This window comes from Thalassophryne amazonica, chromosome 14, assembly GCF_902500255.1.
Source record: "Thalassophryne amazonica chromosome 14, fThaAma1.1, whole genome shotgun sequence".
In the NCBI taxonomy this organism is placed as follows: Eukaryota; Metazoa; Chordata; class Actinopteri; order Batrachoidiformes; family Batrachoididae; genus Thalassophryne; species Thalassophryne amazonica.
Window position 1 is genome coordinate 30,365,326 of NC_047116.1, and position 26,386 is coordinate 30,391,711.

Here is a 26,386-nt window from a genome sequence, read left to right on the forward strand (position 1 = left end):
AAAAAAACACCGCTAATGATTAACAGGTTAGGCTGAAATCAATTTAATGACACTTGTCGTGACCAACGGCTTTGCGGTCATTAAACCCATTTTACAATCACGTATGATAACAAACACATTTACGACTAGAGAGAGACTTAATATTAACAAAGAATTTTGACAAAGTTGGCAGCACAAATAGCACGGTCTATATTGACCACACAAAGATCTATGGAGGCAACAATGACCATTGATTTCAGTGATGTTATCTTGGGTTACACAAAAACAGTGTAGTAAAGGTCACGTTAGTGACAGAATTGATAACCGTGTAATGCAGCTGCATCTAATAGGCCAAAAGAGAGGTAGAGTTTACCTGAGAGTCAGATAGGAATTCTCTCTGGGATTCAATGCTGTTTGTGGAGTGCCTACTTCAGGTAGCCTATACTTTTTGCTTAAATTGTTCTAATCTTTTGAAGTATAACGTAATTAAAATTTCTCCCTAATAGCTGATGTGTAAGGACTTAATTATATGACTAATTTTAAGTTTTGTATAAGATGATAAACTGTTTACATCTGAATGTCACTGGCATATTTCCTCTTTTTGAATAGACTAAAATAGTATGACCAAAAGGGACTTATGAGTGTATCTTGAACAAGTCATTTTGGTGTAGTTCCATTACTCTTTCAATTAGTTTATACCAGAAAAATGAAATAAAAATAACACTTTGGCATATAGCGTTTTCATGTTAGGCCTTTATGGTCAATTAATACCATTAACTGGCCTTAGTAACCATGAATAAACAAACAAGTGGGTGAATGGATGAATAAATGAAATTTTAAAGTATCATACAAACTTTTTGTTACAAATTAAGCTTTGTGAGACTAAACCTTGATGTGCTCATCTTAAATCAAACATCTTTTTTTTTTTGTAAAATCAAAATCATCACAGAAAATACAGGTTCTGCTGACCTTACGTGGAAAATACATCCTAATACATTACACTATCTCAAATAAGTAACAAGAGCAATCCAAGATTTCTGACATCCACCAAGCCCACTCTGGATCACTTCCAAAATTCAGTGGAGTCTTCCATGCTCTAAAATGTATATGTGGTGCAAATTTGTTAAAAATCCATGAAGTAGTTTTGACATAATCTGTAAAAGCCTATATAAAGTGAAATTTTGATCCAGAATCCATATCCAGATCACCTCCAAAATTTAATGGAGTCTTTCATGGCCTAATATTTATCTGTGGTGAAAATTTAGTCCTAATCCGTGCAGTAGTTTTGACGTAATCCTGCTAACAGACAGACAGACAAATAAATAAACATCGATGATTTTATTATGTCCTCGGCGGACGTAATTATCCAAATGTTAACTTTGTTTTTATTTTTAAATTCAGATGTGCTAAGCGAGGACAGATCAGCTTGAGTCAGACCAACAAACATGAAGGGCTCCGTCAAATTTACGATGCCGGATACAGTTGATGGAAGTGAGTGACTTGATTTTTGAAAAATCAGTGTAGAAATCTGACACTTACGTGCATTTTTGCACTGAAAAATAAGATTTACATACAGTTCTAAATATTCTCTTTTTCTGCAGATATTAAAAATGGGTAAGTTTGTAGCGCAAAACGTTTTTCTTTATATCTATAATGACTTTGTGTTCTCAGTTGATTTGCTGGTTTGTGCCTTGTTACATGTCTTACAGAGATAAGACAAAAGAGAAAACACTCAGTGTTGGATACTTTCAGCTGGTAAATACCGTAGTTTTGCTCTTATTATGCAGAATAAATTGATTTACAAACACACACTGTGTTTTGTTGTTTTCAACCATTAAATTAAATGTAATTGTATATTAATTGACAGTTTCGGTATGCGACCTGGAAAGACAATGTGATGATGGTGGTGGGGAGTTTATGTGCCCTCATCCACGGTGCAGCGTCGCCTCTCATGCTTTTGGTTTACGGCATGATGACTGACACTTTTGTGGCTTATGAGCTGCAGAGCCAAGAGCTCAAAGACCCCAATAAAAACTGCACCAACAACATCATTTTCTGGGCCAATGGATCTGTGTACGTAACCGCTGAAAACAGGACCGTCAACTGCGGGTGAGTCCTGAAGTTACTAACTAATCTCTTGGGGTACAACTGATTATATAGTTTCGAGGATCATCTGATTATCTGAGGTACTGTGATGTTTCAAAGTAAGAAATTATTCCTGGAGGTCTGAGATCTTTGACTGCACCTGTCGTCTCCAAAGAGTTTTTGTTTCATTTGCTGAATTGTTAGCATGATTATACAAAGAAGAGTGACTCTGTTTTCACAAAGCTTAATAAAAGGGCTGTTCAAAAAGATGAAGATACAGCCTATGTTGGGGCAGTATCGGCACCAATGAGGGAATGCGTTGTGCATTTTTAATTTAACCAGGTTTGTCCCATTGAGATCGAGACCTCTTTTTCAAGGGAGACTTGGACAGTTATAAAATTTCCAATTCACCTAACCTTTTCTTTTTCTCTCAGCTGTTCCCGTTAGGGGTCGCCACAGCAGATCAATTGTTTCCATCTCACCCTGTCCTCTGTATCTTCCTCTGTCACACCAACCACCTGCATGTCCTCCCTCAGCACATCCATAAGCCTCCTCTTTGGCCTCCCTCTTCTCCTCCTGCCTGGTGGCTCCATCCTCAGCATCCTTCTCCCTATATGCCTTGGGTCCCTCCTCTGCACATGTCCAAGCCATCTCAATTTTGCCTCTCTGACTTTGTCTCCAAATTATCCCACCTGAGCTGTCCCTCTGATATGTTCATTCCATTCCTAATCTTGTCCATTCTTGTCACTCCCAAAGAGAATCTCAGCATCTTCAGCTCTGCCACCTCCAGCTCTGCCTCCTGTCTTTTTGTTAGTTCCATCGTCTCTAAACCGTACAACACAGCTGGTCTCACTACTGTCTTGTAAACTTTCCCCTTCACTCTTGCTGATATTCTTCGGTCACAAATCACTCCTGCCACCTTTCTCCACCCACTCCACCCTGCCTGCACTCTCTTCTTCACCTCTTTACTACACTCTCCATTACTTTGAACATTTGACCCCAAGTATTTAAACTCATCTACTTTCACCACTTCTACTCCTTGTAACTGCACTATTCCACTGGGCTCCCTCCCATTCAAACACATGTACTCAGTCTTGCTCCTACTGACTTTCATTCCCCTGCTCTCCAGAGCATAACTCCACCTCTCCAGACTAGACTCAACTTGCTCTCTACTCTTACTACAGATCACAATGTCATCTGCAAACATCATAGTCCATGGGGACTCCTGTCTGATCTCATCTGTCAACCTGTCCATCACCATTGTGAACAAGAAAGGACTCAGAGCTGATCCTTGGTGTAATCCCACCTCCACATTAAATGAGTCTGTCATTGCTACTGTGCATCTCACCGCTGTCACACTATCCTTGTACATGTCCTGCACTACCCTAACATACTTCTCTGACACTCCAGACTTCCTCATACAATACCACAGCTCTTCTCTTGGCACCCTATCATAAGTTTTTTCTAGGTCCACAAACACACAATGTAACTCTTTCTGGCCTTCTCTGTACTTCTCCAACACTATTCTCAGAGCAAACATTGCATCTGTAGTGCTCTTTCTCGGCATGAAACCATATTGCTGCTCACAGATCTTCACCTGTTTTCTAAGCCTAGCTTCTACTACTCTTTCCCATAACTTCATGCTGTGGCTGATCAACTTTATGCCTCTATAGTTACTGCAGCTCTACACATCAACCTTGTTCTTGAAAATAGGAACAGCACACTTCATCTCCACTCCTCAGGCATCCTATCACTTTCCAAGATTTTATGAAACAATCTGGTTAGAAACTCCACCGCCATCTCTTCTAGACATTTCCATGCCTCCACTGGAATGTCATCTGGACCAACTGCCTTTCCACTCTTCATCCTCTTCATAGGAGCCCTCACTTCTTCCTTACTAATCTCTTGTACTTCATGACTTACTCTCACAACATCTCCAGCCTTTTCTCTCGCTCATTTTCTTCATTCATCAGCTCCTCAAAATATTCCCTCCACCTTCTCAACACACACTCCTCACTTGTCAAAACATTGCCATGTGCATCTTTTACCACCTTAACCTGCTGTACATCCTTTCCTGGTCTGTCCGTTTGTCTGCCCAATCAGTACAAGTCCTTTTCTTCTTCCTTACTATTCAACTTCTTGTACAGCTCACAATATGCCTTTTCCTTCACTTTTGCCACTTCTCTTTTCGCTTTATGCCGCATCTCCTTGTACTCCTGTCTACTTTCTTCATCTCGCCGACCTGCATGTCTTTAAATGTGGAAGAAACGCACGAAAACATGGGGAAAACATGCAAACTCCACACAGAAAGGCCGCAGGTGGGACTCAAATCCATAACTTTCTTGCTGTGATGCCATCGTGCTGCCACAACTGTAGAGTTGGTCTTGGATGATCCCTGGTTGCCCCAGAATGTCCTTGGGCAACATATTGGAACATAACTATAAATCTTAGTAGACATTGCCCCAGATACTGTCTTATCATAAAGGAAGGAAAAGGATCTAAGAAAGAAGTAAGATAGGACGTGGGACTACTACAGATTTTCAGATGAGAAGGTTTACCCTATTCTGGAATATATTCCATTAATATATTTGAACAACGCAAGGTATGTTTTTTTTTTTTAGTAATTGGCTTTTTCAAAATGTCATGCAATTGTTGGGCTTGCCATTGATGTAACAATTAAATAAAGCATACCAGTGGAAAATTATGATAGCGTGGGCTTTTTAAAAAAGGGTGAATTTCCATGACCCAGCCTTGAACTCTCAAGACCTGGGTACATTCTAGAAGAGTGAGCTCACCAAACCTGGGTACCTTTCAAAAATGATATCATCTATAGCTGTTTTTATTGGTGTAACATTTGCTATATTTAGAAAAGACGGCCCTTTTGGGTGGAGAAATGGCCCTTTTCACAGTACTTAAGATGACGGCAAACCAGTGTAAATATCGAAGATGATCCAGTATTTTTTGATGACTGAATTTTGCTTCCTTTGCTGGCTTACAAAAAATTGTTGCTTTAGGACTTTGATTTTCCTTTGACTTTTCTGGACACCTTTAAGGAAATATTTTTGAACAATTGAGCACAGCTAAAATGCTTAGACTCTCGTCTGGTGATCAAAGATTCTGTCCAAAATCTCCATAACACTGCCTCATACAATAAAGAATACGTACAATTTTTAATATTACAACAGTGAATTGTTGGTCCCTTTCTTTTTCACATGAATCAAAAACATAATAAAATTATTTACACACATTCTGATCACATGTGACCAATGTACATGGTAAAATCATGCAAATCCATCAGACTTTTTTAGTGAAGGACAAATATTTACAATTTCAGCAAAAAAAAAAAAAAACAAACAAAAAAAAAACTCGGTTTGTCCTGGAATGCATGCCATTATATTTAGGGGTGGAGCCCACTAATACATACATCTTCAACTGCTTATCCGGGATGGGGTCACGGGGAGCCTAATAATACTAATTCTAAAATGAATCAAGGAATCTGGTGGAATTTCAGTGCATAAAAAGCAAGGGCACAAGCCTAAGATGAAAAGCTTGCGACTGCCGATCCCGCAGACAGTAGTGGATCGAGAATCATCACTCATCAATAGCTGATATAACCACATGGGCAAGGGATTACTTTGGAAAATGCACACGTGTGTGTGTGTGTATGTATGTATGTATATATATATACACACACACGCACGGGCTGCATTTCTATCATGCCGTTCATCTGATGTAGTTGTTTACTGCGCTTTACACTGATGCCTCACACTCACCCATTCAGACACATACACACTCGCACAGTGATGCCAGCTTGCTGCAGTGCATGGCGCTCAGCTGTACACATATATTAAGGGTCTTGCTTAATGATACCTTGAGTTACCAGCAAAGCAAAACTTACAACAAAAATATTTGTGTGCCCATATTATATACGTACTTGAGTCTGCATAGTTGGGTTGGCTTGTTTTACGCCGGATGCCCTTCCTGACGCAACCCTCCTCATTTATCCGGGCTTGGGACCGGCACTCAGAATGTACTGGCTGCACAACCCATGTGGCTGGGTGAAGACGACGAAGAAGAGGAGGAAAACATTGCCATGAACAGCAGGAGAAGAGGAAAACTAGAAGGGTGGAAATGAGAGTGGGGACTTTGAATGTTGGTAGTATGACTGGTAAAGGGAGAGAGCTGGCTGATATGATGGAGAGGAGAAAGGTAGACATATTGTGTGTGCAAGAGACCAAGTGGAAGGGAAGTAAGAGCAGGAGCATCGGCGGTGGGTACAAGTTGTTGTACCATGGTGAGGACAGGAAGAGAAATGGTGTTGGGGTCATTTTAAAGGAAGAGTATGTTAAAAGTGTGTTGGAGGTTAAGCGAGTGTCTGACAGGGTGATGAGTGTGAAGTTGGAAATTGAAGGGGTGAAGATGAATATCATCAGTGCATATGCCCCACAGGTAGGCTGTGAGATGAAGGAGAAAGAAGATTTCTGGAGTGTATTAGATGAGGTGGTGGAGAGTGTGCCCAAGCATGAAAGAGTGGTGATAGGAGCAGACTTCAATGGGCATGTTGGTGAAGGGAACAGAGGTGAAGTAATGGGTAGATATGGTATCAAGGATAGGAATGGGGAAGGACAGATGGTAGTTGATTTTGCAAAAAGGGTGGAAATGGCTGTGGTGAATACCTACTTTAAGAAAAGGGAGGAGCACAGGGTAACATAAGAGTGGAGGAAGGTGCACACAGGTGGACTACATTCTTTATAGGAGATGCAAGCTAAAATAAATCACAGACTGTAAGGTGGTAGCAGGAGAGAGTGTCACTAGACAGCATAGGATGGTTGTTTGTAGGATGACTTTAGAGGTAAAGAAGAAGAAGAGAGTGAGAGCTCAACAAAGGATCAGATGGTGGAAGCTGAAGGAGGAAGACTGTTGTGTGAAATTTAGTGAGCAGGTGAGAGAAGCACTAGTTGGAGGGGAAGCAATTTTGGACAACTGGAAAAGTACTGCAGATGTGGTGAGGGAGACAGCTAGGGCAGTACTGGGTATGACATCTGGACAGTGGAAAGAAGACAAGGAGACTTGGTGGTGGAATGAAGAGGTCCAGGAAAGCATAAGGAGAAAGAGGTTGGCGAAAAAGTTTTGGGATAGTTGGAGAGATGAAGAAAGTAGATAGGAGTACAAGGAGATGTGGCGTAAGGCGAGAAGAGAAGTGGCAAAAGCAAAGGAAAAGGCATATTGCGAGCTGTACAAGAAGTTGAATAGTAAGGAAGGAGAAAAGGACTTGTACCGATTGGCCAGACAAAGGGACAGAGCTGGAAAGGATGTGCAGCAGGTTAAGGTGGTAAAAGATGCATACGGTAATGTGCTGACAAGTGAGGAGTGTGTGCTGAGAAGGTGGAGGGAATATTTTGAAGAGTTGATGAATAAAGAAAATGAGCGAGAGAAAAGGCTGGATGATGTGGTGAGAGTAAATCAGGAAGTACAAGAGATTACCAAGGAAGAAGTGAGGGCTGCTATGAAGAGGATGAAGAGTGGAAAGGCAGTTGGTCCAGATGACATTCCAATGGAGGCATGGAAATGTCTAGGAGAGATGGCAGTTCTAACCAGATTGTTTAATAAAATCTTGGAAAGTGAGAGGATGCCTGAGGAGTGGAGACGAAGTGTGCTGGTTCCTATTTTCAAGAACAAGGGTGATGTGCAGAGCTGCAGTAACTACAGAGGCATAAAGCTGATCAGCCACAGCATGAAGTTATGGGAAAGAGTAGTAGAAGCTAGGCTTAGAAAACAGGTGAAGATCTGTGAGCAGCAATATGGTTTCATGCCGAGAAAGAGCACTACAGATGCAATGTTTGCTCTGAGAATAATGTTGGAAAAGTACAGAGAAGGACAGAAAGAGTTACATTGTGTGTTTGTGGTCTTAGAAAAAGCTTATGATAGGGTGCCAAGAGAAGAGTTGTGGCATTGTATGAGGAAGTCTGGAGTGGCAGAGAAGTATGTTAGGGTAGTGCAGGACATGTACAAGAACAGTGTGACAGCGGTGAGATACGCATCGGAATGACAGACTCATTCAAGGTGGAGGTGGGATTACACCAAGGATCAGCTCTGAGTCCTTTCTTGTTTGCAGTGGTGATGGACAGGTTGACAGATGAGATCAGACAGGAGTCCCCATGGACTATGATGTTTGCAGATGACATTGTGATCTGTAGTGAGAGTAGAGAGCAAGTTGAGTCTAGTCTGGAGAAGTGGAGATATGCTTTGGAGCAGGGGTGGGCAATCATGTGCCATGAAGGGCCAAAGCACTGCAGGTTTTCCTTGCTACCAGTCACCTCAGCAGGTGATTTCATTAATGATCAGGTGTTTCAGCAGGTAATTTCAAGACGACCAGGTGTTTATGTTCAAGGTAGAAGCTCATCAGCAACCCACCTGCTGAGGTGATTGGTTGCAAGGAAAACCTGCAGTGTCTCGGCCCTCGTTGCCCACCCCTGCTTTGGAGAGAAGGGGAATGAAAGTCAGTAGAAGCAAGACTGAGTACATGTGTGTGAACGAGAGGGAGCCCAGTGGAATAGTGCAGTTACAAGGAGTAGAAGTGGTGAAAGTAGATGAGTTTAAATATTTGGGGTCAACTGTTCAAAGTAATGGAGAGTGTGGTAGAGAGGTGAAGAAGAGAGTGCAGGCAGGGTGGAGTGGGTGGAGAAAGGTGGCAGGAGTGATTTGTGACCGAAGAATATCAGCAAGAGTGAAGGGGAAAGTTTACAAAACAGTAGTGAGACCAGCTATGTTGTACGGTTTAGAGACAGTGGCACTAACAAAAAGACAGGAGGCAGAGCTGGAGGTGGCAGAGCTGAAGATGTTGAGATTCTCTTTGGGAGTGACAAGAATGGACAAGATTAGGAATGAACATATCAGAGGGACAGCTCTGGTGGGACGCTTTGGAGACAAAGTCAGAGAGGCGAGATTGAGATGGTTTGGACATGTGCAGAGGAGGGACCCAGGGTATATAGGGAGAAGGATGCTGAGGATGGAGCCACCAGGCAGGAGGATAAGAGGGAGACCAAAGAGGAGGTTCATGGATGTGCTGAGAGAGGACATGCAGGTGGTTGGTGTGACAGAGGAAGATACAGAGGACAGGGTGAGATGGAAACGATTGATCTGCTGTGGCGACCCCTAACGGGAACAGCCGAAAGACAAAGAAGAAGAATATTATATACGTACTTGATTTGTTTTAGGCAAAGTTCTATTTGTTCATGTGGTTGTAGTTACATCACAAGGAACTATTCTTACCACCCCACCTGCCCCCCAATTTTGCAGGATCAATATTGAAGCTCAGATGACCCTATTTGCATATTACTATATTGGAATTGGATTAGGAGTTCTCTGCGTTAGTTACCTTCAGGTAAGTATCAATCCATTTGTGTGTGTGTGTGTGTGTGTGTGTGTGTGTATGTATATATATATATATATATATATATATATATATATATATATATATATATATATATTGCAATACAAACACTGGCTGTTCAAAATCTAGATTGTCTGCTGGGTCATAGCAGCTGCAATACAGATTCAGAAGATCCGAAAGACTTTTTTCCGGAATGTAATGTGCATGGAGATCGGATGGTTTGACTGCAATTCTGTCGGGGAGCTCAACACAAGAATATCTGAGTGAGTTGAATTTTAATCTCTTGATTAGACTGTTATCGGTGCATGCAGGGTTTTACAGCATGTTTGTGATGTGCTGTTCCTTCACAGTGACATCAATAAGATCAACAGTGCGATTGCTGATCAGGTGTCTGTCTTTATTGAGAAGCTTTCTACATTTGTGTTTGGCTTCATGGTTGGATTCATCGGTGGGTGGAAGTTGACTTTGGTGGTCATTGGTGCAAGCCCGCTGATCGGCATAGCTGCTGCACTCATGGCTATGGTGAGACACCCTGTTTGAACAGTGATGGGCACAGCTAACAAAAAAGTAATGTGTACTCGTATAAGCACTAATCTGCTGATTGAAAAATTAGCTGTGGTAGTACTAAACTAGTAAAGGGTTAACTGCTACCTTTTATTACAGTATTTTCTGAAGTATAAGTTGCACCAGATGATAAGTTGCCCATTTTTCTTTATTATTAGCCCTTTATTTGGGATTTTTTTTGCATTACTGTAGTGTACTTTTATGATTGTCATTCATTCTTTTATTATTATTGGAATATATTTTCTTTTACTCCTGGGAAGTTGTATATAAGTAGTTATTATTATTATTATTATTAGTCATAGTAGTAGCAAATGCATGAATATTTTGGTATATGTCACCCCGGAGTAAAAGTCACAGTGTCTGCCAAAATGCGACTTATACTCCAGAAAAATCTGGTATATAAATTTAGCTTTGGCTTGATTTTCACCCCCCCGGCTCTAAAACTATGACAAATTGACCAAAAGAGATGAAATTTTAATATCTTGTATGGTAAACATGAAGGTTCCCAGAAGGTTTTGAATGCCAAGATCAGATGATGATTGAGATATACATAAACAATTAAATGTACAAATTAATTTAACAGCAGTTTACATTCAACATAAGAGTATTCACAGTACAGAAAGCATTACATTAATAAGAAATATTAAAGAATAAAAATACACTTGAAAATAATATTTAATAATTTAATTTTACTGTTTACTCTGACTTGACCAGCTGCTTCTCCATCTCCTTACATTGATGCTTGCTGGCTTCATGCAATGTCTCAATTTCAGTTTTTTGATTAGTGCATAAGGGATCAACAGGAACACACGTATGATTTTTGTGTTAAAGTTAGCATTGCTCCGTTAGCTGATTAGCTAAACTGTGCACACTACTGTGTGTGTGTGTGTGTGTGTGTGTGTGTGTGTGTGTGTGTGTGTGTGTGTGTGTGTGTGTGTGTGTGTGTGTGTGTGTGTGTGTGTGTGTGTGTGTGAATCACACAACAGGATTTTATGAGCCGATTTTAAGTGAATGTGTACTGTTAGTTAAGTTTTACTGTATTTTTTTTCTTCATTGTTGCTAAAGGCTGTGGCCAGGCTGACGGGACAAGAGTTGAAGGCCTATGCAAAGGCGGGAGCCGTGGCTGACGAGGTCCTGTCGGCCATCAGGACGGTAGCAGCATTTGGAGGGGAGGAAAAAGAAGTCCAGAGGTATTTTTTAAAATTCTTTCAGATGCAAAGGAGCAGCCACTGAACATACACTCAACAAAAATATAAACGCAACACTTTTGGTTTTGCTCCCATTTTGTATGAGATGAACTCAAAGATCTAAAACTTTTTCCACATACACAATATCACCATTTCCCTCAAATATTGTTCACAAACCAGTCTAAATCTGTGATAGTGAGCACTTCTCCTTTGCTGAGATAATCCATCCCACCTCACAGATGTGCCATATCAAGATGCTGATTAGACACCATGATTAGTGCACAGGTGTGCCTTAGACTGTCCACAATAAAAGGCCACTCTGAAAGGTGCAGTTTTGTTTCATGGGGGGGGGGGGGATACCAGTCAGTATCTGGTGTGACTACCATTTGCCTCATGCAGTGCAACACATCTCCTTTGCATCATCCGTGAAGAGAACACCTCTGCAACGTGCCAAACGCCAGCAAATGTGAGCATTTGCCCACTCAAGTCGGTTACGACGACGAACTGGAGTCAGGTCGAGACCCCGATGAGGACGACGAGCATGCAGATGAGCTTCCCTGAGACGGTTTCTGACAGTTTGTGCAGAAATTCTTTGGTTATGCAAACCGATTGTTTCAGCAGCTGTCCGAGTGGCTGGTCTCAGACGATCTTGCAGGTGAACATGCTGGATGTGGAGGTCCTGGGCTGGTGTGGTTACACGTGGTCTGCGCTTGTGAGGCTGGTTGGATGTACTGCCAAATTCTCTGAAATGCCTTTGGAGATGGCTTATGGTGGAGACATGAACATTCAATACACGAGCAACAGCTCTGGTTGACATTCCTGCTGTCAGCATGCCAATTGCATGCTCCCTCAAATCTTGCGACATCTGTGGCATTGTGCTGTGTGATAAAACTGCACCTTTCAGAGTGGCCTTTTATTGTGGGCAGTCTAAGGCACACCTGTGCACTAATCATGGTGTCTAATCAGCATCTTGATATGGCACATCTGTGAAGTGGGATGGATTATCTCAGCAAAGGAGAAGTGCTCACTATCACAGATTTAGACTGGTTTGTGAACAATATTTGAGGGAAATGGTGATATTGTGTATGTGGAAAAAGTTTTAGATCTTTGAGTTCATCTCATACAAAATGGGAGCAAAACCAAAAGTGTTGCATTTATATTTTTGTTGAGTATAATTCAGTTATTGTTCTTGAAATAGGTATAACAGAAACCTGGTGGAAGCTCAGAGCTGGGGTGTGAAGAAGGGAACAATAATCGGAGTGTTTCAAGGATACCTTTGGTGCATTATTTTCCTCTGTTATGCTTTGGCCTTTTGGTTTGGATCTAAATTGGTCATTGACAGCCAGGAGTTGTCTCCTGGTAGTCTTATCCAGGTATGCAAAGTGAAATTGATTTCACATCACTAAATATTTGAACATGCGTTGACATATATTTTTGCCATGACACTGTTGTGCTTGTCGGCAGGTATTTTTTGGTGTGCTCATAGCAGCCATGCACCTTGGTCAGGCCTCGCCATGCCTTGAGGCCTTTGCTTCTGGTCGTGCTGCAGCAGAGACGATCTTTGATACCATTGACCGGGTAAAATCTTGTATTATACAAAGGACTTACTCTGACTGGCCTCCTCATTCGGTACACCTTAGTACTGTTTGTCCAGTTTTGGCTTCAGTACTGCAATTATTCTTTGTGGAAATAAGACACCAGTTAACACCAGGATTAACACCTGGTCCATCTGCTTCAAGGTTTGACATAAGGTGTTATTAGAGATGCTGTCCTGCATACACTTAGTTTTAATAGTTATTTGCGTTCCTGCTGGCTTTCTACCTGATCTAACTAGTCTAGCATTTCTTCTCAGACTTCTGTCACCAGGTCAGATCAGCTCTGGGAGTTAGTCATTTAGTTAGTTAGTTAGTGCTTTTATTCCAAGCAAGTGCCAAGTGCAGGCCAGACAAAACTGTAACAGAAAGAGTTAAGTCCAAAATTGACTTAAATCTGAACTTAAATCAGACAACACAACAATAGCAATATTACATCGATGCTCAAAATGGAGTGGGGAGAAGTAAAACTTATTAAACCCCACCCCAAGTTAGAAAATAATACACTCACAAAAAAAGTCACTTCCTTATTAAGTCATAAACAACCAGTCAGAATCTTACGCACATGTGCAAAATCACACATACATAACAACTTGTATCTTATATACAGACCTTACCACAGGTAAAAATGTTGTTGTTGTTTTTTTTTTTCTTTCTCAATACAAACAATGGTAATGGAAATACCACTAGGGTAAGTAACAGTGATGATCTGATACCAACAATGATAAACGGAATACCATAAGGGTAAGTGACATCTAATTTGACACAAACAACATAATACAGTCAATCCACACTGTCTCTATATTGTGACCAGATATTTTGTTTATAAATAAATTTTAACCTGATAAATGCTTTGACATTGCTTTAGTTCAAGCCCCAGACTGTTCCACAACTTAACATCGCATACAGACATAGAAAACCTTCTCCTGGTCATTGTCACCTTTGGAACTATGAAGTTCCCAAATCCTCTTAAACTGTACCACTGATCTCTATGAGAAAACATGTTTTGAATATTGATTGGTAATATGTGATGAAATACTTTGAACATGAATTGTACATTGTATAATTTTACAAGATCATGAAGTTTTAATAGTTTTGATTCAAGAAAAAGAGGATTTGTATGTTCAAGATATCCAGTCTTGTGAATAGTTCGTATGGCCCTTTTTTGTAGTAAGAATATTGATTGAATTTATTATTTATAATTATTGCCCCATACTTCTACACAGTAGGTCAGGTATGGAAGAATGAGAGAACAATACAAAATATGTTGTACATTGTGATCAGAAATATGTTTAATTATTGCAAGACTTTTGGAGACTTTGGTTGATATGTCTGTGTGCTTTCCAACTTAACTTATGGTCTATTGTTAAGCCTAAAAATATTATTTCCAAGACATTTTCAATTTGGACTCCATCTATCTCAACCATATAATTTATAATTTCCAAACACCATTGCTTTTGTTTTATTTAAATTTAAAGACAATTTGTTACTTTCCATCTTTTAATTTTGCTTAGTTCATTGTTCACTGTATTTATGAGTTGTTCAAAACTGTCTTTGCTATAGAATTTGTTGGCCTCATCTGCAAACAATATGCATTTTACCAGTTTAGAAACACTAAAAACATCAATAATATACAAATTAAATAATGTGGGGCCCAACACTGACCCCTGGGGGACGCCACAAGCAATGTCAAGACATCTAGAGGCAGACTCACCCATTTCCCCTGTATTCCATAACGTTCTAATTTCTGCTGTGTGTTGTCACAACGATTACACTATGGAACCGACCTGGATCCTGGATGGTGACCACGCAGCCAACAAAGGATTTTTAATTTCAATTCAATTTTTTAAAAACAGTATCAAATCATAAGTCACCTCAAGGCACTATACATGCGTAAGACCCAGACCATACCCCAATCATGACTGTCAGAATAGCTAGGCCTCATTCAAAGTTGATTAAATCCTTTTCTTCTCCCTTCTGATGCTTCAGCAAATCCTCTTGATCGTGTCTACCATGTGAATGGCTAGTTAAAAATTTGCTTTACTGTAGTTGTATTGAATGAAGTGACCAGTGGGTGTAAGTACAAATACAAAACTAAGCAGATACTGTATGATGTGCATACAGTAGGTATAACAAAAAAGATCTGAACCAAAGCCGATATTTTTGCTGTTATCTGTGCAGGAACCAGAAATCAATTGTTTCTCAGAAGAGGGTGATAAATTAGACAGCGTAAGAGGCGATATTGAATTCCACAATGTCACATTCTCCTATCCATCTCGCAGTGAAGTCAAGGTAACCTTTCATTTATCACTTCTTTAAATCTGTTTCACAGTTTACAAAATATTTATGATGGATCAAACTATATTTTCAGATTTTAAATAATCTGAGTATGCAGATCAAAGCAGGAGAAACCACAGCTTGTGTTGGTCCAAGTGGCTCTGGAAAGAGCACAACCATCCAGCTCATCCAAAGGTTTTATGACCCCAATGAGGGAAAGGTAACAATCATGACCAGAACCACAGATACAGTGCACCCAGAAAGTATTCACAACACTTCACTCTTTCCACATTTTGTTGTTACACCCTTATTCCAAAATGGAAGAAATTAATTTTTTCCCCTCAAAATTCTACTCACAACACCCCATAATGACATTAAAAATGTTTGATTTAATTTTTTTCAAATTTATTAAAAATAAAAAACTAAGAAATCACATATACATAAGCACATAATGACATTATCATAATCACTGGGTAAAATCTTGTATTATACAAAGGACTTACTCTGACTGGCCTCCTCATTCGGTACACCTTTGTACAAATTTCTTAAAAATAAAAAACTAAGAAATCACATATACATAAGCACATAATCACATGTGCTGTCTCATCGAGAAAAATAGACTTTTAAAAGTTATTTTAACTTTCAACTGAGTTAATGCTATAAGACCTCTCTAGTTAAGTTGAAATAATTTAAGTTGAAATAACTTGAAAAAAATCTGTGCAAATTGTTATCACTTTCTCTCACTGAGCCAATGGTTAATTTTTTTTAGAGTGTACATAAGTATTTACACCTTTTGCTCGATACATTTTTTGATACACCTTTGGCAGCAATTACAGCCTCAAGTCATCTTGACTATGATGCCACAAGCTTGGCACACCTGTCTTTCTGCAGTTTTGTCCATTCCTCTTTCCAGCACCTCTCAAGCTCCATCAGGTTTGATGGGGAGCGTCGGTGCACAGCCATTTTCACATCTTTCCAGAGATGTTCAATTGGATTCAGGTCTGTTCTCTGGCTGGGCCACTCAAGGACATTCACAGACTTGTCCTGAAGCCACTCCTTTGATATCTTGGCTGTGTGCTTAGGGTCTTTGTCCCGCTGAAAGATGAACCGTCGCCCCATTCTGAGGACAAGAGCACTCAGCAGGTTTTCATCCAGGATGTCTCTGTAAATTGCTGCATTCATCTTTCCCTCAGTCCTGACTAGTCTCCCAGTTGCTGCTGCTGAAAACTTCCCCACAGCATGATGCTGCCACCACCATGCTTCACTGTAGGGATGGTGCCTGGCTTCCTCCAAACATGAGGAAAAGAGACAAAGAGTTCCATCTTTGTCTCATCAGACCAGAGAATTTAGTTTCTCATGGTCTGAAAGTCCTTCAGATGCCTTTTTGCAATCTCCAGGTGGGCTACCATATGCCTTTTACTAAGGAGTGACTTCCGTCTGACCACTCTACCATACAGGCCTGATGCTGCAGAAAAGGTTGTTCTTCTGGAAGGTTCCCCTCTCTCCACAGAGGAATGCTGGAGCTCTGATAGAGTGACCCTTGGGTTCTTGGTCACCTCCCTAACTAAGGCCCTTCTTTCCCAGTCGCTCAGTGTAGACGGGTAACCAGCTCTAGGAAGTGTTCTGGTGGATTGGAACTGCTTCCATTTACAGATAATGGAGGCTACTGTGCTCATTGAGACCTTCAAAGCAGCAGAAATGTTCTGTACCCTTCCCCAGATTTGTGCCTCGAGACACTCCCATCCCGGAGGTCTACAGATAGTTCCTTTGACTTCATGCTTGGTTTGTGCTCTGACATGCACTGTCAACTGTGGGACCTTATATGTAGACAGGTGTGTGCCTTTCCAAATCATGTCCAATCAACTGAATTTACCCCAGGTGGACTCCAGTTAATCTGTAGAAACATCTCAAGGATGATCAGTGGACACTGACAGGCTGGTAAGGTAGGACAGAAATGCGAGGCTCACACAGACAGCTTTGGTTTAAAAACGGCTTTAGTGAGGAAAGCAGTGGTACAGGGGAAGGCAGTCCAAAATAGACAGCAGCAGTATAATGATCATCAGGTTTAGGCGAGGTTGGAACAGATGGGCAGGAGGTCGAAAACACACTGAAGCAGGCAGGACAAGAAAACACAAAACCGAGAGCTGGATAGAAGGCACAGGGCGCATCAGTCTGGCAAGGAACAAACACAAGCAGTGAGCATATATACCCCCAGGAGTCAATCAGCAAATCCAGAACAGGTTTGCATGGAAAGGACCAGAAACACGGCATGGCCAGAGACAGAGTGAGAAATAGCAGTAGACAAACCCTAACAAGAAAAGGCACATAAAGAAAAGCAATACATGAACAAAAGGAAGATAACAAAACTGACCAAAAACAAAGCAGAAACCCAACCCCACCGTCAGACCCTGAAAGAAACAGGATGCACCTGAGGTCAGTATTGAGCTTCATGGCAAAGGCTGTGAATACGTATGTACATGTGATTTCTTGTTTTATTTTATTTTGTTTTTTATTTTTCATACATTTGCAAAAATCTCAAAACTCTTTTCATTGTTATTATGGGGTATTATGTGTAGAATTTTGAGGATTTCATCCATTTTGGAATAAGGCTGAAACATAAAACTATGGAAAAAGCACAGTGCTGTGAATACTTTCTGGATGCGTTCTACATTACATGTGATACTGTTAGAAAGCCAAACCCATGGTGTCTTGTCATATATAATCCTTAGGTGACTTTGGATGGCCATGACATCCGGAGTTTGAACATCCAGTGGCTCCGCTCTCTTATTGGTGTTGTGGAGCAGGAGCCAGCGCTGTTTGCTACAAGCATCGTAGAGAACATTCGCTATGGCCGACCAGGGGTAACCATGGAAGACGTTATCAAGGCAACAAAAGAGGCTAATGCCTATAATTTTATCATGGATCTGCCACAGGTACCTTTATGTACTGAATGATAATATAAGCAATTTCACACTAAAACAAATCAATAATCATTAAATAAAAATATTTGCTGATTTTTGTTTGTTTAGAAATTTGACACTCTAGTTGGAGAAGGTGGAGGTCAGATGAGTGGAGGTCAGAAACAGAGGATAGCTATTGCACGAGCTCTGATTCGAAACCCAAAGATTCTACTTCTTGATATGGCAACATCTGCCTTAGACAATGAGAGTGAAGCTGTTGTGCAGGAAGCACTAGACAAGGTGTGCCAATCTCTATCAGTACACTGAATGATTAATCATGACACAACATATGTTTAACCATTAACTTCATTGACCCAATGTCTTTTTGGAATGACACTGTGCTGACTAATATCTCTACAGTTACGCATGGGCAGGACAACAATCTCTATAGCGCACCGTCTTTCCACAATTAGAAATGCAGATGTCATCATTGGTTTTGACCATGGTCAGGCTGTGGAGAAAGGAACTCACACTGACCTTATGGCAAGGCAAGGTGTCTACTTTACCCTGGTTACTCTTCAGAACCAGGACACATCCAAAGCAGCAAAAGGTGGGATTTAAAAGCATAATTTTACACATCTTTTTCAGCAAGCTGTTGAAAAATCAACATAAACTGTCTTAGTAGGGTGTTGGTGCCCCATCCAATAGATATGCCCCTATTTTGTGCTTTTGTAATGGTGGTAGGATATCCTGTCTAACACAGTTGTCCACAATTTTCAGTAGGTGTTCAACTGGGGTGAGATCTGATGGTGAAGTCAATAGAAAATGATTCATATAAATTTTCAGAATCATCAAACTGCTCAGTAACCCCCCACCCCCTTATGTCCTATGAATGAGAAGATAGGTTTTTCCTTTGATTTGTCACCCATCTATAGGTCAACAGGCATGGTAAGGATTAAAGAATTTACTGAAAATGCATAGACGAGGTCTTATCTTCTATCTTGTACAAACGGGAGCTCAGTCCTAATTTTCACCCAACATAGATATGGATTTCATGCCTGGTGCCTTCCTTCTGTGAATACCAAACATAATTGTACTTGGGTGTATTTTTCTAAAAATGCCCGGCAGGTGGGATGTGATTGTGATGATGCAGAAAACATTTGTGTTATAGACCAGCAACAACTTTGTCTAAAGTCCAAAAAAGTATGTCTTCTTCTATGTCTTCACCAGTTCAAACAAAGACAATGCTGGAGAGCTAAAATCTAGGTTTGTTTTTGACTGATTATGAAAAGGAACACATACACATTCAGTACATCTATTATCTATATTGCATTCCCTGCCAGATGCCTTCAGTGACTCTGAGGAAGTGGATCAGGATTTTAAAGTGAGCGATTTTAGCTGTGGAAGCTACAGATCTAGTAAAAGGTAAATCCAGCTGGCAGCCATGTTGCTTTTGTTTGATATTGCAAAATGATATTATCACCATAAAGCTAAACTGATACTCTCATTATACATCCCAGCTATGGTCGACTGCGATCTCAAAGCGAATTATCAAATGACTTTGTTCCCGATGCTCTAACTGGCAGTCTCAAAGTCATGGTGGACCAGGAGATGATGACAGAAAATGTATTGTAGTCAGTTTTCTGCAGAATGGTTTCATTGTTTACTCAGTAATTATCCTGTTAAAGAACTCTAATGCTGTTACATTTCCCAGAAGAAATCTAAAGATGATCCAGATGAACACGTAGAGCCTGCCCCATTAGCACGTATCCTTAAGTACAACCAACCAGAATGGCCCTACATGCTCCTGGGCGCACTGGGAGCTGCCGTCAATGGCTCTGTCAGTCCTATCTATGCAGTCCTCTTCAGCCAAATTCTAGGGGTGAGATGAACCTTTATCTTTTCCAGTCTTGTCTCAAGGATTTAGGCTGTGTTTTATAAAAAGGATTTAAGTTGTTGAAAGTAAATGATCTTTGCATTTGCAGACATTTGCCATTCCTGACCTGAACGAGCAGAGGAGGCAGATTGATGGGATATGTGTTCTGTTTTGCCTCCTGGCAGTGTGTAGTTTCTTTTCGCACTTCCTTCAGGTTTGTATCCACGTCAGAAACTTAATGTAAATCTCTGTCAATTTCACTGATCTGGGCAGAATTTGCTATGTTGTACATGTGGTGAATATTAATTCTTAGCTAATGTTGCAGGGATATTCTTTTGCCAAGTCTGGGGAGCTGTTGACTTGCCGTCTGAGGAAACTGGGCTTCCAGGCCATGTTGAGACAGGAGATGGCCTGGTTTGATGAGCCCAGAAACAGCCCTGGAGCTCTGACAACAAGACTGGCTACAGATGCATCCATGGTCCAGGGGGTAAGAAATAGACTACGAACTTTACAGGATTGCTTCATTATTGTATCTGAGCATTACTTCATTTGGGTGCATGTGGGCTTTTCTGATTTCTGCAGGCAACAGGCTCTCAGATCGGCATGATTGTCAACTCGCTGACCAGCATTGGAGTATCTTTCATCATTGCCTTCTACTTCAGTTGGAAGTTAACACTGGTTATTATGTGTTTCCTGCCGCTCATCGGACTGGCTGGGATGCTCCAAGCTGAAAAACTGACAGGTTTTGCAAGTGAAGATACAAAGGCCATGGAGGCAGCAGGTCAGGTAAGCTCCACTACAGTCAAGTTTGAGTAAGAACCCACAAAATGTGTCTGGATTTGCATAAAGCTCATGGTATGTATTAATTATACTGTCAAAGTCTACTGTCTCCTGCAGGTGTCCAGCGAAGCTCTCACCAACATCAGGACCATCGCAGGGTTGGTCAAAGAGAGTACATTTGTGAACTTATATGAAGAGAAACTGGAGCATTCATATAAATCAGCCAAAAAGACAGCCAACATATACGGAATCTGCTTTGGCATTGCCCAGTGTGTAATCTTCATGGCATATGCTGCTTCATTTCAATATGGAGGCTATTTGGTCGCCTCTGAGGGGCTACAATACATGTTGGTTTTCAGGTAGGCGATTTTCCTTGTCGGAACCAAAAAATCCATTTACCTGTATTCATCTTCTGTTTTTAACTCAACTTTACTGCTTTTGGTGTTCATCTAGAGTGATTTCAGCTGTTGTAATTAGTGGAACGGCACTTGGAAGAGTATCCTCCTTCACATCAGATTACGCCAAAGCGAAGACTGCTGCGGCTCAGTTTTTTAATTTGTTGGACAGAATTCCTAAAATTAGCTTAAGCCACACAGATGGAGACAAATGGGTTGGTAAAATTAAACATCTAGATAGTGAAGACAATTGCATTGTCCACAATAAAATATTACTGAGTCCTACATTCATCCATCTTTAGGATAACTTCAAAGGAGAAATAGAGTTCAACAACTGCAAATTCACGTACCCAACGCGACCAGACACACAGGTGCTGAAAGGCCTGATGGTGTCTGTGAAACCGGGCCAGACTTTGGCCTTTGTTGGTAGCAGCGGTTGTGGTAAAAGTACCAGTGTGCAGCTGTTGGAGAGATTCTACGACCCAGATGAAGGAGTAGTGGTGAGGAGGCTAGCTTGATGTTCTTCTTAATCTAAAATGATACACCAACCCTGCCTTAAGGTATGAGATGTTTTATTTTCAGATGATTGATGGCTACTCATCTTGTGCAGTCAATGTGCCATTTCTGAGAGCTCAGATTGGTATCGTATTCCAAGAGCCAGTTCTGTTTGACTGCAGCATTGCTCAGAACATACAGTACGGTGATAATACACGCGTCATCAGCATGGGCGAGATTATTGAGGCTGCCAAGAAAGCCTACCTGCACGACTTTGTGATGACCCTACCAGATGTGAGTACAATGGAAAAAAGGAAACATGGCTTAAATATGTACATCTATCTCTCTATCTCTCTGATGCAGCTGTTGCACTTACATAACTGAAGTTATAAGTTATAAACAAATGAATGTGGTTTTAAGACACTCACCCAGTCACTCTGAATTTTAAAAACAAGTACATTAGTAGCAATAGCTTTGGAAAGGTGTCGTTCTTGGTGAATGACCTGAACTGCATCTTTTCACCACAATTTTAATTTTAGGTTTTTCAGACTTTTTTTTTTTTGGTATAGATCTGTGGCTATAAATCAAGCTGTCACATGATGATAAAGAATAGTCTTTGTCATACATACAACAAAATGTGTCCCCTGCATTTAACCCATCCTAATTACAGTCAGACACAATCTAACCACTAGGGGCAGTGGGCAGCCAGAGCCCAGCGCCCGGGGACCCAATCCAGATGTAGACGCTGATTTGGTCAGGGACAGAGAAAGGAGCAGACCCTAACTAAGCATGTCTTTGATTGTGGGAGGAAACCGGAGTGCCCGGAGGAAACCCACACAGAAAGGCCGGGAATCGATCCACGACCTTCTTGCTGTGAGGCACCAGTGCTAACCACTAATCCAGCATGCCACCCATAGCCATTTCTCTCTGTGGTAAAGAAACCTCTAGAACATTCTCCAATACAGACTCTGGTCCAGATGTGGTGGTGTGGTGGAATCACAACGGTATGCAAGACAGTAGAAGAGTTAGCCTATCTCCAGAGATCAAGGCCAAGTTGTTTAAGGTGGCACCATCTCTGACTGGTAAAATATCCTTTAGAGAAAAAGTCCAGATCTAGCTGATCTAGGACTGAGCCATAACATTTTATGCAGTGTAAATTTTTCAAGTTAATCATCGGACGTTAAATGAAAATAAATAAAAAGATAAGTTGAAAATGGACAAGAATGGATATTTATATTTGAATTTCATTGTAGGAGGACAAACTTGTGCTAACATTGTACAACACACACATAGGCTTGTGAACCTTGATTGGACTAAGCGATTGAACATTGTACAAATAATCATAATTATGTATCGTATCATATGGCGGATATCACTAGAGAGCTAGACTAAAATGTGAAGAATGCCCTTTTCCCTCAGTGATAAAGACGTATTAACAGAATTGTATAATCTAGATCCAAACCCAGATCTTACGGATTCTGTACAGAGGGATCAAGTTGCAGTGACACACAGTGGGGTCAAAGTTGAGCTACCCTACATAAACCTGCCTTTGATTGCCCCTCATGGCTTTCTGTGTTCTTGGATAAGACACTTACTGTGGATTGTCCCAGTCCACTCAGCTGTAAATGGCAACCAGTCTTGACTGGGGACGTAACCCAGCGTCAGACTGACTTCTTATACAAGGGGAGTTGTAGAATCTTACCAGCTTCACCCTGCTGAGTCTGGAGCACCGACACCAGTCAGTTTTCTTGGGGAGGTGATGGTCTAGCTCAGGGATGGGTAATAGTGTGCCAGGAAGGGCCAAGATAGTGCAGGGTTTCCTTCCCACCCACTGATCACCTCAGCAGATGATTTCATTGATGATCTGTTGTTTAAGTTCAGGGGAGAAGCTCATCAGTAAACCAACCTGCTGAGGTGATTGGTTACAAGGAAAACCTGCAGTCTCTTTGCCCGCATTGCCCACCCCTGGTCTAGAGATTAGAGAGGTGATTTTATAAACCTCGGTTTGATTCCCTGTCAGACCAGAAAATCACTAAGGCCCCCTGGGTAAGGTCTTTAATCCTCAAATTTTTCCTGGTGTGCAGTTGAGTTCCTTGCATGGCAACACACTGACATCGGTCTGTGAATGGAGAAATGTTGGACATCATTTTGTGAAGCACTTTCAGCATCTACATCAGATGGTAAAGCAGTACAGATGTATAGTCTGTTTATCTTCTAATGGATACAAATAGGAACCACTTGAATGTAATTTTCCTGATCTTGGCCTTTTTTTCCCCCAAATCGCTCTGTATGTTTCACAGAAATATGAGACTCAGGTTGGTGCTCAGGGCTCCCAGCTGTCACGAGGGCAAAAACAACGCATTGCCATTGCTCGAGCCATTGTCAGGAACCCCAAAATCCTGCTGCTAGATGAGGCTACATCTGCTCTGGACACAGAGAGTGAAAAGGTAGAAAATTCTGCACAAAATCTTCTACACAATAATCACAAACTAAACCTCATCAAACTACACCCCTCAGTGTGGTTTAATGCAAAATAAGGTGCTAGAAATACTTTTGAACAAAAGTGAAATGGAATGTAAAATGTTATAATGTGAGGTTATCAACATGTAATTAAACATACACAACTTGAAGTAATAACTGCAAGGATAAACTTTTTAATAAATATTGGCTGGGTATCGGTAATAAAGGTAGAGCAGCACACATTGTCATTTACATTCATTTTTGAACAGTTTCATATGTGAGCCAACAACATCCGAGACAGGAACTGCCCACCAGTCCAAGGATACACTAGTCCCAATAATGAGAGCATGTTGAAGTTGTTCTTACATGTGTGGTAGCCTATATGTTGCACTAAAGTAGGTTAAGTAATGTTACAGAAGTGTGACCCTTAAAAAACAGTGAGTTACCATTATTTGTTGATTTTCAATTCAACAGATTTATAGAAATGGTACAATTAATGGTGTATGTCAATAGAATCGTGTTTTATTTTTGTAAATTGAACAAAACTGGATCTGGTTTGTTAGCTATCTAAAAACAGTTTAGGATTGTAATATACACTGTCAAATAATATAAAGAAGTTAGGACAAGTGGACCCTAGGAACAGTGAATGCCTCCCCATCCGAGACTCACTAGCTAAGCTGTTAGCATAAACATAAAAACTAAGAGAATCACATTATACTGTCAGATTTGGTCTTATAACTGATTCAGGATTATTTCATTCCATTTTTTTTCAAACCATTTCCATAAGTAAGAGTAGGGATGTGTATTTATAGAGGTTTAACGTAATGTCACTATTTATAACAGAACTGCATGGCACTATGACGGACCCCTGCTCTGTTGCTATAATGCTGCTCCCAAAACCCTCAGAAAGTCAGAGATTCCGACCTCCAGCTATGTTATGTCTGTCTGTCTGTCTATCTATCTCTACCTCGATCTCTCTCTATCTCTACCTCGATGTTGATCTCTCTCTCTCTTCAATCTATCACTATATCTGTATCTTGAAATCCCTATACCTCTCATCCCGAAATCCCTCTACACCTCTCCATCTCGAAATGCCGCTATACCGCTCCATCTCGAAATCCCTTTGCACCTCTCTATATCGAAATCCCTCCACCTTTCTGGACCTCTCTCTACCTCTAGCTTGATTGCTATATTTCATTTCAATGAAGCTTTATTGACATAGGAAACATATGTTTCCATTGTTAAAGCAAGTGTTACACAAGCAAAAAATAAAAATTAAGATGTACATACAGTTAATAATCTACAGTAAATGCGTAAACAGATTGAAATAATAGTAAAAAAAAAAAATTTCTGTGAAGAAATATACTATCCTATAAAATGTGTTATATTATACATACATAAGGTGATGTAGCAGTTTAATCTCCTGTAATGGGGGTTACGGTTATCTTTCTCTATCTATCTCTATCACTCTATCCCTACCTATATCTATCTCTGCCTTAAAAAATTAAGACTTGTCAATGTTTTGTTTTGTTTTTTTTTCTTCCCCCAGACTGTCCAGTCTGCTCTGGATGAAGCAAGAAAAGGACGAACCTGCATCGTTATTGCTCATAGACTCTCTACGATCCAGACTGCTGACATTATAGCAGTGATGTCAAATGGTGTTGTCATAGAACAAGGCACACATGAAGAACTTATGGCCATAAAAGGTGCTTATTATAAACTGGTAACAACAGGTGCTCCTGTTAGTTAAGTGTTTGCACATCACTGAGTGGCATATAAAAGTGACATTTTTGATTGTTAGTGTGATGTCATTGAAATTTTGACTGTAATTTTGCTTTGTTGGTGTTTAAAAAAAACAAAAACAAAAAAAAAAACTGAAGCATTGATGCAGCTCTCCAAGACTGTCCAAAAATTCTACATTTTAAAACTGTCTGTAGAATGATTTAAGAGGATTTAATTTGTCATCGGATGGTTAATAATCACATTATTCCCTTTGATCGCTTTGGGTGTAGAGAGTCAGTCAGTCTCAGACGCATGCACAGTGAAGGCAGGGCGGACCGATTTTAGGAGGGACTGTTCAGTCGGCGACACCAGCACTGGGGATGTCCAGAATTCCTCCAGGAGGATCAGCCTTATACAGCTTATTAAAGTAACCTGTCCACCAGGTCATCTGTCAGGACTGTGCTGTCATTTGTTGTGGGTGGGACGAGGTTTGTAGGAATGGAGTGCTTCAAATTCTCTGTACTAGACCACATATTGTGTCACCTGCTCACCGATTCCTTTGTGCTCCTCCTTTAATTTAAGTTAACCTTTATTTTACCAGGTTAGTCCCGTTGAGATTGCAATCTCTTTTCCCAGGGAGACCTGGACAATTATAAAGTTTCCAATTCACCTATCTCCACA

General features: G+C 40.7%; 2 protein-coding genes across 2 annotated transcripts; both read left to right on the forward strand.

Annotated features, from left to right (window-relative positions):
- Nucleotides 1-1,584: 1,584 nt before the first annotated feature.
- LOC117524891 (bile salt export pump-like) lies at nt 1,585-19,572 on the forward strand. The gene is made up of 15 exons (XM_034186712.1): nt 1,585-1,593; nt 1,689-1,734; nt 1,847-2,088; nt 9,364-9,448; nt 9,587-9,720; nt 9,808-9,979; nt 11,087-11,211; nt 12,407-12,581; nt 12,673-12,786; nt 14,982-15,092; nt 15,172-15,297; nt 17,807-18,010; nt 18,107-18,277; nt 18,398-18,587; nt 19,321-19,572. Exons 3-15 carry the CDS (start codon nt 1,877-1,879, stop codon nt 19,404-19,406), a joined length of 1,905 nt encoding a protein of 634 aa, XP_034042603.1. The 5' UTR covers nt 1,585-1,593; nt 1,689-1,734; nt 1,847-1,876; the 3' UTR covers nt 19,407-19,572.
- Nucleotides 19,573-19,673: 101 nt separating this feature from the next.
- Nucleotides 19,674-25,790, forward strand: LOC117524242 (bile salt export pump-like; the record flags this gene model as incomplete). The annotated part of the gene is made up of 10 exons (XM_034186016.1): nt 19,674-19,859; nt 19,963-20,067; nt 20,179-20,340; nt 20,436-20,639; nt 20,751-20,992; nt 21,087-21,243; nt 21,331-21,528; nt 21,611-21,817; nt 23,824-23,970; nt 25,533-25,790. Coding segments are annotated over 10 exons (1,809 nt in total), but the record flags the coding sequence as incomplete, so codon positions are not given.
- Nucleotides 25,791-26,386: the final 596 nt, after the last annotated feature.